The 15973-nt window shown below is 38.5% G+C and overlaps 1 protein-coding gene across 4 annotated transcripts in view; it reads left to right on the forward strand.

Annotated features, from left to right (window-relative positions):
* CTNNA2 (catenin alpha 2) overlaps window positions 1-15973 on the forward strand; it is a 1404594-nt gene that overhangs the window by 1118543 nt on the left and 270078 nt on the right. For all 4 annotated transcript variants that reach the window (XM_012169003.5, XM_042246023.2, XM_042246024.2 and 1 more), the window contains exon 9: window positions 4951-5103. In XM_012169003.5, the coding sequence (XP_012024393.2) occupies window positions 4951-5103 (153 nt within the window). The remainder of the gene's footprint in view (window positions 1-4950; window positions 5104-15973) is intronic.

The raw sequence follows: 15973 nt of genomic DNA on the forward strand, positions 1-15973 counted from the left end.
TCCTAAAGGAAATCAGTCCTGAATATTCATTGGAAGGACTGATGCTGAAGCTGAAGCTCCAATACTTTGGCCATCTGATGTGAAGAACTGACTCATTGGGAAAGACCCTGATGCTGCAAAAGATTGATGGCAGGAGGAGAAGGGGACAACAGAGGATGAGATGGTTGGATGGCATTGCCGACTCAATGGACATGAGTTTGAGCAAGCTCTGGGTGTTGGTGATGGACAGGAAGCCTGTCATGCTGCAGTCCATGGGGTTGCAAAGAGTCGAACACGACTGAGCAACTGAACTGACTGACTGATCTAGTATAATAAAATATGGGCTTCCTGCTGCTGCTGCTGCTGCTGCTGCTGCTGCTGCTGCTGCATCACTTCAGTTGTGTCCGACTCTGTGCGACCCCATAGACAGCAGCCCACCAGGCTCCTCTGTCCATGGGATTCTCCAGGCAAGAATACTGGAGTGGGTTGCCATTTCCTTCTCCAATGCATGAAAGTGAAAAGTGAAAGTGAAGTCGCTCAGTCGTGTCTGACCCTCAGCGACCCCATGGACTGCAGCCTTCCAGGCTCCTCCGTCCATGGAATTTTCCAGGCAAGAGTACTGGAGTGGGGTACTATTGCCTTCTCCGATGGGCTTCGTAGGTGGCTCTAAAGAACTCACCTGCCAATGCAGGTTAGATGTAAGAGATAGGAGTTCAATCCTAGGCCAGGAAGATCCCCTGGCAGGAGGGCAGTGGACAGGAGGGCACAGCAACCCACTCCAGTATTCTTGCATGAAGAATCCCATGGACAGAAGGGACCTGACCTGCTGCAGTCCATAGAATCTCACAAAGTTAGATGCAACTGAAGTGACTTAGCATGTATGCATAATAAGATATTTCAGGCTTATTTATATATTTCTAGCCTCAAAGAACTTGGAATCAACCATTTCCCCAAGAATCTTTAGTTTGTTTTAAGGTAAAATTGTATTTCAAAGTGTTCATTATTACTGGACTGGCCACTGTTGGACAGAACTGGAAACTGTACGTGTGTGTGTTCACTTTAAAATCTCATGTGTTCATACTGGTATTTTTACTTCAGAATCTCTTTTATATTACATTGTCTTTCTTCCACACTAACACTTCTGGTTAGCAAGGACACAGGAGATGTGAAATAAAATTTCATAACTGTTTGCTTTGTGTGCCTGCTCACTTAGTCATGTCTGACTCCTTGCAACCCTATGGCCTATAGCCCACCAGGCTTCTCTGTCCGTGGAATTATCCCACCAGGAGTATTGGAGTGGGTTGCCCTTTCCTCCTCCAGGGGATCTTTCTGTTACAGGGATCGAACCCTCATCTCCTGTGGCTCCAGCACTAGCAGGCAGATTCTTTACCACTGAGCCTACCTTTAAACACAGTAGTGTTAGAATAACAATATTCATGCTACCGTTATAATTAAAATTACATAAAATAGTTAAGATTGTTTTACAAAAGATCCTATTCCCTTTTTCTTTTCATGTTTACATCTGCATTGTCAGAGCTTAAATCCATTTTATATTATACTCTCTCCCATTTGACTATCCTATGTTCTTAGTTTTATAAATGAGAATATATTGAATGTTCACTGCCAGTACTTATGTTATGCTTTTCGAGTTATTAGTTGATGGTTTTCTTGTTCTTTTGCCAGGTAAAGTTCATCCTTTAACAGTTTCTCTGTCTCATAAAAACGATATTTCTGAGTTCTTGCATGTTGATCAGATTTTGTCTGTGGTTTATATCCTTGAAAGTCGGTTCTACTGGCTATAAAATTTTTAGCTCACATTTTCTTTCCTTGAGGGTCTTAAATATAATATTTTATTTTCTTCTGGCATAAAACTTTGCTGTTGAAAAGTCTAGCGATCACCTATAAATAATTTTCTTTCCTTTATTTGCCTAAATACATAGTGATTTACCCCTTTTTTCTTTAGAATCCAGTTTTCTTGGTTGATAGTATAGGTTTCCTTTCTCAAGTGCATGAAATGCTTTTTCAGAAAATTGTTTATGTATTATGTGTATAATATATATTTCTGTATCAAATATATGTTTCTATATAATATAGATAGAATATAACTTCTATATGATATATTTTAATAATTAAATTAAATTTAATAATTTAATTAAATAAATAATTATATAAGTAATTTATATAATAGCACTTTAAAAATTATATGTATCTTTAGGAAAATATTCATGAATTACTATGCTTAGTATTCTTTCCATTTTCTTGCTTTGATTTTCCTCTTTAGGGACCTCTGGTAGCCATATATTGAAATTTCTTTGCTTATCTTCAGTATTTGTTACCTTTTCTCAAATTTTAAAAATCTCTTTTAAAACATTTTATTTTGCATTTAAACATTTTTTCCTTCTTTTCTCTCTATTTCTTTTGAGGCATTTGCTACTGTATTTATTCATTCTTATTTAGTCTTTTTCAAATGATTTTTCTTTTACTTATAATTCTTTTCAAAGTTTCATGACTTCATCCTTGAATTTCTTCTTTTTCTAATTTATGTTCTTTCATATCTTGTATCATTTTTAGTGGATTTTAATGTGTTTGAAATAATAGATTACAGTTTTAATTTGTTTTATAGGCATATCTTTCTGGGATGCTTTCAGTTTGTAAAGAGACGATATGTTTTTCTTATAATAGTTTTATGTGAATTTTGACCTTGATAATTTCAAGTTGCTCACACTTAATAAGAACTCAATCTTCCTGAAGGCTTGGAAAAAGTCTAGAAGAGCAGATAATTCTTCTAGCTTCACAGAGCTCTCACTTCTCTTATTTTATATAATATTTAAAAATATATTAGGTTAGACACAAAATGACAAATATTGTATGATTTCACTTGTATAAATGATCTAGCATAGATAAACTCATAGAGACAAAAAGTAGATTTATTAGGGCTGGGAGAAGGGGAGCATGGAGAATTCTTGTGTAATGTTTACAGAGTCTCTGGGGTGATGGAAATATTTTGGAACTGTATCTTGGTGATGGCTTTACAACACTGTGAATGTAATTAATGCCACTGAATTATACACTTACAGTGAAAAACTTTTATGTTATATATATTTTGCAAAAATAAAATTTTCCTGAGATATAAAAAGCAAACAGTGTCTTGATTGGTGAGATAGCTTAGTTCTGACCATTGCCCCCACTTTATCTAGATCTTCCTTTTATCTCTGTTGTCCCCAGCCAGTTCAACTTTGATTACACTCAATAGCTTCTCCTTCATGAGGGTTTCTGTCCTGGAGGAGCCAAGCCAGGTCAGCTTCAAGTGTCCTCTGCGCTGTCCCCTTCAGACTTTATTAGAGGGCTCTGCTCCTTGCCACCTTATGAGGGCAGGCAGGTTATTTAACTTTTCCAAGTCTCATTTTCTTCATCTCAAAAACTGGTGGTATAAGAATAGTCCCTATCTCATAGTATTGTCATGGGGATTAAGTGATATAACATAAAAAAATGTTGGTTGATCTGAGTTGTCTGGCACATCACATATGCCCAGAATATATGAGCTCGCCAATAAAAGTATTATTCCCAAGCAGAAATTTAACACACCTTGCTAATGAGTAACTAATTAATGTTAATTTTCCACAAATCTTGTTATGTTTTATATGGTGAAATGTCCAACTCAATCCAGAGTTAAACTAAACTACACAGAGGGATACCCTATGGTAATTAATGCAAAAAGGAACTGAGATTTGTACATTTCCCTTCTTCTGACCAATGATAAATGTGTATGTATCATACTATCAAAAGATTTGCCTGAATACCCCTGAATAGGAATATTTGTTTGGAAAATATACACATTGTTTATCATCTTCTCTTCTGTTTATTTGTATTTGGGATGTTTTCTACTTGCATACATTCTGACAATTATGAACAAAGCAGAACTAAGGTAATTGTTCAGTCCATTCGGTTTCATTTTAATGTGACTGTCCTACTTCCCATTTAAACAATGTGGGAATGATGTGTAATTATGCATTGTTAGAAATTTGGATATGTTTATTCTAAATTACCTTGAAGAATAATTGCCAGTACTTCTTTCTGGAGCACACCAACTACGTCATCATAGCACCTGGCAGATACATTTTTTAAATTGTTAGGTGCTTCATGTTTCTCCCTCCATCAAATACAAACAATGGATGTAGAAAGGGCTGGAGACAGCAGAGAGATAAGATTTTCAGGTTGCTTCAAGGCCTAGTTCATCAACTAAAGTTCTCCTCATCTGTTGATTGATGCCTACATTTCTTCTTTTTCTAAAAAGCCTGAGTTCTTGAGCTGAATCAGGACTCAAACCCTGAAGGGAGACACTTGGCCAATGAAGGATGTGAGCAGAACTTTGATAAGAACAGCCTATAATGTTTTGAGCTACAAGTCATATGTGTAACTTCCAAATTGACATATAATACAGATAATTCAGAATCATTCTTAGTCATATCTCTTTGCCTTCCTTTGATATGATAAGCACCAGGAAGATTCGGAGAAGGCAATGGCAACCCACTCCAGTACTCTTGCCTGGAAAATCCCATGGGCAAAGAAGCCTGGTAGGCTGCAGTCCATTTGGTCACTAAGAGCCAGGCATGACTGAGCAACTTCACTTTCACTTTTCACTTTCATGGATTGGAGGAGGAAATGGCAACCCATTCCAATATTCTTGCTTGGAGAATTCTAGGGATGGTGGAGCCTAGTGGGCTGCTGTCTATGGGGTCGCACAGAGTCGGACGCGACTGAAGTGACTTAGCAGCAGCAGCAGCAGCAGCAGGAAGATTAAGAAGAGAGTTGTAACCTTATGTCTGTGAACCATGAGAACTGGGGCGTTAGAAAAACTATTCCTAGGAGGTGATTTAATTCATATGACTTAAAGAGTAATGCAATCACATAGATAGTTCCTCTGTCCCTTAATTCTTTGTTTTCGTTTTTTTTTTTTGTTTTTCACTGTAGCTTCGGAAAGCAGTGATGGATCACATATCAGATTCTTTCTTGGAAACCAACGTTCCTTTGCTAGTTCTCATTGAGGCTGCAAAAAGTGGGAATGAGAAGGAAGTGAAGGAATATGCCCAGGTTTTCCGTGAGCACGCCAACAAGCTGGTGGAGGTAAGTCAAGAGAAGCTCGAGACTAGAATTTGTATCAGTAGGTTTACTCTCTATAAATATCTCTTGGAATTTCAACAAACCAGGCTCTTGTGATTTTCCTGGATCTTTCTTTTATCTTCTGGTGACTCCATCCTTTGTAAAGGACACAAGTTTTCAGTAATCTCTCCTCTCTCTATTATATAATTCTAAACAGATTCTGAAATGTATCTGCTAATTTTCCTCAACAATAAGCAGAGGCCGAAACAGGAGCAATAGAAGGGAGAGTCCCAGTGCTGAAGACCAGCTTTGATTTGAAGAAGTAGAATTAAAACTTCCAAATGGAGATTTAGACACAGTTCCCTTTTCTTTCCCATCTCTACTCACCCACCTAAACCCGAATTAGCTGGCCACATTATGAACATTGTAAAAATTAGTCTCCCCTCCCTAAAAGATGTCTGGACTCTTGGTAAAGACTCTTGGGGCAGTAGTAGGAGTATAAGTTCAGGTCCTAGGTATATCCTCTGTGTTAGAGACATCTGTAGGAGTTGCTTTATAAATGCAATATTGTCCTGTTTGACTGAAACCCTTGAACTTCCTACTGTAGCCCCAGTGTCTTGAGGTGACATCAGACTAAAGAAGCTGAAAATAGAGTCATGCTTATAATATTATGGCAATCTTTCTGGCTCTGTCCCCCCAAATGGGGCAAAAACCCCATCACCCCTCACATTCCACCTACAGATTCCAAGATTTAGCTACAATTCCAAGTTAGCCATTGCAGAATCCAAAGTCTTTCCAAGGTTGGCCTTGGAAGTTCTGCCACTTTCAACTTTAAAGAAAGAACAGCTGAAGAAGGAGCGGGATTGGAGTGACTAGGGGAGCAAGAAGAGGAAAGGAAGAATGTGAAATGAGTACTATGAAAGTTAAAAATATTAATAGGCAATAAATAATATTAGCATACAGATATATCATCTCAATATATATAATTCTAGTATTTACATGGTAGTTGCAGAATTTATAGAGAACATTAATTAATGATGTGTTGTAGCTATTATCAATAAAGACAGGGACATGAGTTTAAAGTCCTATGATAAACATCTCCAACTTTCAATTCTGCCAGTGTCTTTCTGTAATTCTGTGTACAGCCTCATTTGCAGATCATGTTTGAAGTTCAAATTTGATGCCCTGTGTAAATATGAGGCCAGGGCTAAGTAGCTTCCTACTCTTTTTTCCTATCTTATTGACCCTGGACACAGCCACCATTTCCCCTCATCCCATCTGTATGTTTCACTGTAGGGGAATCCAGTCACTCGAGGTGATTCTTGATTCACAACTTATGCCAGCAGCAGAAGATCCAGGTCATTCAGACCCCACGTTTCAGACTGTTGCTAACGTGCTCCCCTTAGTTATTCCTCTCCTTCTACCTGTGTGGTCCCTGCAGCCAGCAGCATTTTGGAATGTCCTGATGCCCAGGAGGTGCCAGGACAAGGGTGTACACTGGCCTCTGTTTGATTAGACATGAGCTGGTCTTGGAAACATTTCTGCATCTTATGTGCTTCAAACAAGTGCATCACTGCTGATGCACACATGTAAGGAAACTTGAGCACTGGGCTAAGAGTCACACTTCTTTCAATTTGAAAGTGTCTGTATGGACTTTGTGACCCAGGGTGTGATGGGGCAACACAGGAAGTATCTTCCATATGTGCATATGTATGTATATATACATTTACATGTGTGTATACATATTTTTTTTTTGGAGAAGGCAATGGCACCCCACTCCAGTACTCTTGCCTGGGAAATCTCATGGATGGAGGAGCCTGGTGGGCTGCAGTCCATGGGGTCTCTAAGAGTCGGACATGACTGAACAACTTCACTTTTCACTTTCATGCACTGGGGAAGGAAATGGCAACCCATTCCAGTGTTCTTGCCTTGAGAATCCCAGGGATGGGGGAGCCTGGTGGGCTGCCATCTATGGGGTCGCTCAGAGTTGGACACGACTGAAGCGACTTAGCAGCAGTAGTAGCATATGGACCTGGGTACTTTTCTGGGCTTTAGTTTCTGTGTCTGTAATATAAAAAATTTGGTTGTTATATTGATTTTCGTATCTATAACCTTGTTAAATTAGCTTCCTAATGCCAAGTTTTGACTGTATCCTGTAGGATTTCCTATGTATATAATCATGTTATCTGCAAATTATGACAGTTTTATTTCTTCTTTTCCAATCTCGTGTTTTCTTTTTTCTTTGTATTATTGCACTAGCCAAACCTTCAACTAAGAAATATAGTAATAGATATTTTTGTTACCTTTAGATCTCAGTGAGGAAATTTTAATATTTTACCATTTATTATATCATTAGCTTTAGATTTCTTGTGGATATTTTTATTAGATTAACTTATTTGTTTTCTGTTACTCCTTTTTAAAGATTTTTAAAATTTATGAATATTTATAGAAATATCATATTTCTAAGGCTATTGCATAATTTTTGTCTTCTTTATTCTCCTTCAGAGGTATCAAAAATATGCTTTCCCTCAGAAAATAAGTTAGAAATTATTTTTTCTTTCTGTTTTCTGGAAGTGAATGTGTAAGAATGGCATTATATATTTTTTAAATATTTGGAGAAATTCACTGATATAGCAGTCTGAGCCTGGGTATTTATTTGAGGAAGAGTTAAAAAATTGCAGATTAAATTTTTAAAGCATAAGACTGTTTAAATTTTCAGCTTCTTTTGGGTCAGCTTTGGTAAGTTGTATTCTAGGAATTTGTTATTTTCATTTAATTTTCTAAATTTTTTACATAAAATTGCCCATGTCTTCTACCATTTTTAAAAAATGTATTAGAATCTGCACTACTCTTTCTTTCTTTTTTTTTCCCATTCATCCCTCATGTGCCTAATTGTGTCTTCTTTCTTTTTTAATGATTAGTTTTGTAAGAGGCTGACAAATTTAATAATGTTTTCTAAAACATAGCTTTCAGTTTTGTAGAATTTTTAAGTATTATTTAAGACTTATCTTTGTATTTCTCTTATACAATAATGCTCTTATCTTTGTATTTCTTTTTTTCTGTTCTCCTCTGTTATAACTTACTGTTTTTTTTTCTAACTTTTTGAAATGAATAATCCTATCATTGATTTTTATCCTTTTTTATTTTAGTAATATACATGTTTGAGACTATAAATTTCTTCCTAAACTATACATGTGTCTGGTTATTTTCTGCTGACCTAATTTTTAGCTCACTCATCCTGTCTCCATCTGTGTCCAATATGCTTGAAACTGATCTATTGAGTTCCATTTTTATTTAAGAATTTCTAGTTAATTCTTTTTTTTTTTTTCTTTTTAATGATTCCGGTTTCTGATATAATTCATTATTAGGTCATCTCTTTTAAAATATATTAATCAGAGTTATTTTAAAAATCCAAGTCATGAAACTCCAGTATTTGAATCAATTTTGTTTATATTTTGTGGTTGCCCTATAAAGTGGTCCAAGCCAGGCCACAGTGGCTTAAACAGAGATAAGTGCTTTTGGTTTTTATCAGGCTTTGGGGTCTGGAGTCAAGATCTCTGTGTAGGGGCTGGAGTTTAAATGTTTCTTCAGACTTTCCTTTGGCATAGGAAAAAAGATGGGCTTTCCTGTCAGTTTGCCCAGTTTGTAGCAAGAGGGAAAGGGGGAAGAGTGAGGCTTAAACACTGTTGGCAGCCAAACATTCAAAATGGAGTTAAGACTTTTAATTATAATTAATCTCTGGTATTTGCCTGATGACTGGAATATGCCATGTTTCATTTAATTAAATTTGTACTTGTTTAAGTAAATGGTCATGTAGCCCGATGAGGCTTTCATAATGGAGACTTTAGTTATATGTATGGTGACTGTTTGCTATTTGATTTTATCTTGATGATTCTTTATTTCTTTCTGGTATGCTGGTTAATTTTTGATTGAATGGTAGACATTCTTATGAATAAATATAAAGAGTCTGTGTCTTAGTCTATCCAGGCTGCTATAACAAAAAGTACTATACATTTAGTGGCCTATAAACAACAGAAATTTATTTCACACAGTTCTTGAGGCTGGGAAGTCCAAGACCAAATTTCCTGAATAGGTGTGTTCTGTGAAGGCCCTCTTCCTTGTTCATAGCTTCTCATTGTGTTCTCACATGGTAGAAGGGGAGAGGGATGACTGTGGGGTTCCTTTTTATAAGAACAATAATCCCATTTATAAAGACTCCACTTTCATAAACTATGAAACTCTCAAGACCTCACCTCCTAACCATCACATGCGGCATTAGGATTTGAAAGTATGAATCTTGGGAGGACACAAACACTCAGACCATAGCAATCTGGATGATTTTTCCCTCCAAAAAGAATCCATCCTGTCCTCTGACAGGCAGCAGAGAGGCAAACCACCTCAGTCCAATAGAAGACTTGAGACTTCTCTGATTTGAGTCTAGTTTATGACTTTCTAAGGTATAGTCTACCTTTCTTTTATCCTAGTCCTATGGAATGGTCATCCCAGATGCCAAGAGAGAATCAAATGTAGTACTTAGTATCCCACCTCATCTATGAGCATTTACTCCAGTTTTGTTTGCTCATCATCATGATGCGTGTAGACTTTGATTTGTTTTTGTATGCCTTCAAGGGACTATTTGGCTCTTGTTATTTGTAACTTAATAGACAAAACTGGTGGGAGAACGCATTTTCAAAAAGAAAAAAAAATGCTTATTTTTGAATGTCCCTTTGTTATGGGACCTTAGTTCCAAGCCTTTGCTTCCTTGGCCATCCCGTCCAGTTTTTGCCTCCCCAACCCTATGAGGTTGCTGAAAACTCTTAAAGAATCATTTTCCTCTCAGCAGCAACCTTCTATTTGTATCTCAGTTTCTCTTTCCACAGTAAGAACTAGCAAATCCCTGGGAGGAAAAGTGAAATGCAGAAAGCTGGACCCCCTTCAATGAGCATCTCTTTCGAGCTAGTCTAAGTTTTGACTTCTTTGGCTGATGTCTCATGCTTTGAAGCAAATTCTTTTATTTCTGCATTTCTAGTTGTTCTCAGCAGGAAAGTGAGATGAGTCTCTTACTAGATTCTTTTTCATGGCTGGAAGTGGAAATTCCTGAGAGAACTGGTTGGGATACATTTGTGAGATGATTTGTGTTAATACTTTTAGTCAGAAATTTTTTTTTTATTCAATGGAATGTGCTGTGCTTAGTCCCTCAGTCATGTCCAACTCTTTGTGACCCCAGGGACTGTAGTCCACCTGGCTCCTCTGTCCATGGGAATTCTCCAGGCAAGAATACTGGAGTAGGTTCCAACAACCTCCTCTATTCAATACTGAAATGGGTAGCCATTTCCTCCTCCAAGGGATCTTCCTGAATCAGGAATTGAACTTGCATCTCCTACATCTCCTGCACTGGCAGGTATATTCTTTACCAATGGTGTCATCTGGGAAGCCCCATTAATGTAAATCACATAAAAATTATATATCAGATAATTTTGAAAGAAGAATGAATGAATAATCAATCTTTGGCTATCAGTTCAGTTCAGTTCAGTCACTCAGTCACGTCTGACTCTTTGCAACCCCATGGACAGCAGCACACCAGCTTCCCTGTCCATCACCAACTCCCGGAGCTTGCTAAAACTCATGTCCTTTGAGTCAGTGATGCCATCCAACCATCTCATCCTCTGTCATCCCCTTCTCCTGCCTTCAATCTTGCCCAGCATCAGAGTCTTTTCAAATGAGTCAGCTCTTTACATCAGGTGGCCTAAGTATTGGAGTTTCAGCTTCTGCATCAGTCCTTCCAGTGAACACTCAGGACTGATTTCCTGTAGGATGGACTGGTTGGATCTCCTTGCAGTCCAATGGACTGTCAAGAGTGTTCTCCAACACCACAATTCTAAAGCATTAATTCTTTGTTTATGGTCCAAATCTCACAGCCATACGTGACTACTGGAAAAACCACAGCTTTGACTCAATGGACTGTTGTTGGCAAAGTAATGTCTCTGTTTTTTAACATGCTATCTAGGTTTGTCATAGTTTATCTTTTAAGGAGCAAGTGTCTTTTAATTTCATGGCTGCAATTACTATCTGCAGTGATTTTGGAGCTCAAGAAAATAAAGTTTGTCACTGTTTTCATTGTTTCCCCATCTATGTCCCATTAAGTGATGGGACCAGATGCCATGACCATAGTTTTTTGAATGTTGAGTTTTAAGCCAACTTTTTCACTCTCCTCTTTCACTTTCATCAAGAGGCTCTTTAGTTCCTCTTTACTTTCTGCCATAAGGGTGGTGTTATTTGCATGTCTGAGGTTATTGATATTTCTCCCAGCAATCTTGATTCCAGCTTATGTTTCATCCAGCCTGGCATTTCTCATGATGCAAACCAGACACCTGACCTGCCTCTCGAGAAACCTATATTCAGGTCAGGAAGCAACAGTTAGAACTGGACATGGACCAACAGACTGGTTCCAAAGAGGAAAAGGAGTACATCAAGGCTGTATATTGTCACCCTGCTTATTTAACTTATATGCAGAGGACATCATGAGAAACACTGGGCTGGAGGAAGCACAAGCTGGAATCAAGATTGCTGGGAGAAATATCAAAAACCTCAGATATGCAGATGACACCACCCTTATGGCAGAAAGTGAAGAACTAAAGAACCTCTTGATGAAAGTGAAAGAAGAGAATGAAAAAGTTGGCTTAAAGGTCAACATTTAGAAACTAAGATCATGGCATCTGGTCCCATCACTTCATGGCCAATAGATGGGGAAACAGTGGAAACAGTGGCTGACTTTATTTTGGGGGGCTCCAAAATCACTGCAGATGGTGATTTCAGACATGAAATTAAAAGACGCTTACTCCTTGGAAGGAAAGTTATGAGCAATCTAGACAGCATATTAAAAAGCAGAGACATTACTTTGTCCACAAAGGTCCGTCTAGTCAAGGCTATGGTTTTTCCAGGGGTCGTGTATGGATGTGAGAGTTGGACTATAAAGGAAGCTGAGCACCGAAGAATTGATGCTTTTGAACTGTGGTGTTGGAGAAGACTCTTGAGAGTCCCTTGGACTGCAAGGAGATCCAACCAGTCCATTCTGAAGGAGATCAGCCCTGGGATTTCCTTGGAAGGAATGATTTCTTTGGGGTTGGAATGAAAACTGACCTTTTTCAGTCCTGTGGCTACTTCTGAGTTTTCCAAATTTGCTGACATATTGAGTGCAGCACTTTCACAGCACCATCTCTTAGGATTTCAAATAGCTCAGAATTCCATCACATCTACTAGCTTTGTTCATAATGATGCTTCCTAAGGCCCACTTGACTTTGCATTCCAGGATGTCTGTCTCTGGGTGAGTGATCTCACCATCGTGATTATCTGGGTCATGAAGATCTTTTTTGTACAGTTCTTCTGTGTATTCTTGCTGCTTCTTCTTCACATCTTCTGCTTCTGTTAGGTCCATACCATTTCTGTCCTGTATTGTGCCCATCTTTGCATGAAATGTTCCCTTGATATCTGTACTTTTCTTGAAGAGATCTCTAGTCTTTCCCATTCTACTGTTTCCCTATGTTTCTTTTCATTGTTCACTTAGGAAGACTTTCTTATCTCTCCTTGCTATTCTTTGGAACTCTGCATTCAGATGCTTTTATCTTTCCTTTTCTCCTTTGCTTTTTGCTTCTCTTCTTTTTTCAGCTGTTTGTAAGGCCTCCTCAGACAACCATTTTGCCTTTTTGCATTTCTTCTTCTTGGTGATGGTTTTAATTACTGCCTCCTGTTCAATGTTATGAACCTTCTTCCATAGTTCTTCAGACACTCTGTCTATCAGACCTAATCTGTTGAATTCATTTACACTTCCACTGTGTAATCATAAGGGATTTGACATAGGTCATATCTGAATGGTTTAGGGTTTTCCCTACTTTCCTCAATTTAAGTCTGAATTTTGAAATAAGGAGTTCATGATCTGAGCCTCAGTCAACTCCTAGTCTTGTTTTTGCTGACTGTATAGAGCATCTCCATTTCTGGCTGCAAAGAATACAGTCAATGATTTCAGCATTGATGATCTGGTGAGGTTCTTGTGTAGCATCATCTCTTGTGCTGTTAGAGGAGGGTGATTGCTATGACCAGTGTGTTCTCTTTGCCAAACTCTATTAGCCTTTGCCCTGCTTTATTTTGTACTTCCAAGACAAACTTACCTGTTACTCTGGGTATCTCTTGACTTCCTACTTTTGCATTCCATTCCCTATGATGAAAAGGACATCTTGTTTTTATTGTTAGTTTCTGTTGAAGGTCTTGTAAGTCTTCATAGCACTGTTTAACTTCAGCTTCTTTGGGATTAGTCACTGGGGCATAGATTTGGATTACTGTGATATTGAATCGTTTGCCTTGGAAATGAACAGAGATCATTCTGTCGTTTTTGAGATTGCACCCAATGACTGCATTTCAGACTCTTTTGTTGTCAATGAGGGCTACTGCATTTCTTCTAAGGGATTCTTGCCCACAGTAGTAGATATAATGGTCATCTGAATTAAATTCGCCCATTCTGGTCCATCTTTGCATGAAACGTTCCCTTGGTATCTCTAATTTTCTTGAAGAGATCTCTAGTCTTTCCCATTCTGTTCTTTTCCTCTATTTCTGTGCATTGATCGCTGAAGAAGGCTATCTTATCTCTTCTTGCTATTCTTTGGAACTCTGTGTTCAGATGCTTATATCTTTCCTTTTCTCCTTTGTTTTCACCTCTCTTCTTTTCACAGCTATTAGTAAGGCCTCCCCAGACAGCCATTTTGCTTGTTTGCATTTCTTTTCCATGGGGATGGTCTTGATCCCTGTCTCTTGTACAATGTCATGAACCTCATTCCATAGTTCATCAGGCACTCTGTCTATCAGATCTAGACCCTTAAATCTATTTCTCACTTCCACTGTATAATCATAAGGGATTTGATTGAGGTCATACCTGAATGGTCTAGCGGTTTTCCCTACTTTCTTTTTAAGTCTGAATTTGGCAATAAGGAGTTCATGATCTGAGCCACAGTCAGCTCCTGGTCTTGTTTTTGTTGACTGTATAGAGCTTCTCCATCTTTGGCTGCAAAGAATATAATCAATCTGATTTCGGTATTGACCATCTGGTGATGTCCATGTGTAGAGTCTTCTCTTGTGTTGTTGGAAGAGGGTGTTTGCTATGACCAGTGCATTTTCTTGGCAAAACTCTATTAGTCTTTGCCCTGCTTCATTCTGCATTCCAAGGCCAAATTTGCCTGTTACTCCAGGTGTTTCTTGACTCCATACTTTTGCATTCCAGTCCCCTATAATGAAAAGGACATCTTTCTTGGGTGTTAGTTCTAAAAGATCTTGTAGGTCGTCATAAAACCGTTCAACTTCAGTTTCTTCAGCGTTACTGGTTGGGGCATAGACTTGGATAACAGAATGGGAAAGACTAGAGATCTCTTCAAGAAAATTAGAGATACCAAGGGAACATTTCATGCAAAGATGGGCTCGATAAAGGACGGAAATGGTCTGGACCTAACAGAAGCAGAAGATATTAAAAAGAGGTGGCGAGAATACACAGAAGAACTATACGACAAAGATCTTCACGACCCAGATAATCATGATGATGTGATCACTAATCTAGAGCCAGACATCTTGGAATGTGAAGTCAAGTGGGCCTTAGAAAGCATCACTACGAACAAAGCTAGTGGAGGTGATGGAATTCCAGTTGAGCTATTTCAAATCCTGAAAGATGATGCTGTGAAAGTGCTGCACTCAATATGCCAGCAAGTTTGGAAAACTCAGCAGTGGCCACAGGACCAGAAAAGGTCAGTTTTCATTCCAATCCCAAAGAAAGGCAATGCCAAAGAATGCTCAGACTATCGCACAATTGTACTCATCTCACATGCTAGTAAAGTAATGCTCAAAATTCTCCAAGCCAGACTTCAGCAATACATGAACCGTGAACTCCCTGATATTCAAGCTGGTTTTAGAAAAGGCAGGGGAACCAGAGATCAAATTGCCAACATCCACTGGATCATGGAAAAGCAAGAGAGTTCCAGAAAAACATCTATTTCTGCTTTATTGACTATGCCAAAGCCTTTGACTGTGTGGATCACAATAAACTGGAAAATTCTGAAAGAGATGGGAATACCAGACCACCTTACCTGCCTCTTGAGAAATCTGTATGCAGGTCAGGAAGCAACAGTTAGGACTGGACACGGAACAACAGACTGGTTTCAAATAGGAAAAGGAGTACATCAAGGCTGTATATTGTCACCCTGCTTATTTAACTTATATGCAGAGGACATCATGAGAAACGCTGGACTGGAAAATACACAAGCTGGAATCAAGATTGCCGGGAGAAATATCAGGAACCTCAGATATGCAGATGACACCACCCTTATGGCAGAAAGTGAAGAAGAGCTAAAAAGCCTCTTGATGAAAGTGAAAGAGGAGAGCGGAAAAGTTGGCTTAAAGCTCAACATTCAGAAAACGAAGATCATGGCATCTGGTCCCATCACTTCATGGGAAATAGATGGGGAGACAGTAGAAACAGTGTCAGACTTTATTTTGGGGGGCTTCAAAATCACTGCAGATGGTGACTGCAGCCATGAAATTAAAAAACGCTTACTCCTTGGAAGAAAAGTTATGACCAACCTAGATAGTATATTCAAAAGCAGAGACATTACTTTGCCAACTAAGGTCCGTCTAGTCAATGAACTAGACTAGTTTCTGTGGTCATGTATGGATGTGAGAGTTGGACTGTGAAGAAGGCTGAGCGCTGAAGAATTGATGCTTTTGAACTGTGGTGTTGGAGAAGACTCTTGAGAGTCCCTTGGACTGCAAGGAGATCCAACCAGTCCATTCTGAAGGAGATCAGCCCTGGGATTTCTTTGGAAAGAATGATGCTAAAGCTGAAGCTCCAGTACTTTGGCCA

Source organism: Ovis aries, chromosome 3, assembly GCF_016772045.2.
Source record: "Ovis aries strain OAR_USU_Benz2616 breed Rambouillet chromosome 3, ARS-UI_Ramb_v3.0, whole genome shotgun sequence".
Taxonomy (NCBI): domain Eukaryota; kingdom Metazoa; phylum Chordata; class Mammalia; order Artiodactyla; family Bovidae; genus Ovis; species Ovis aries.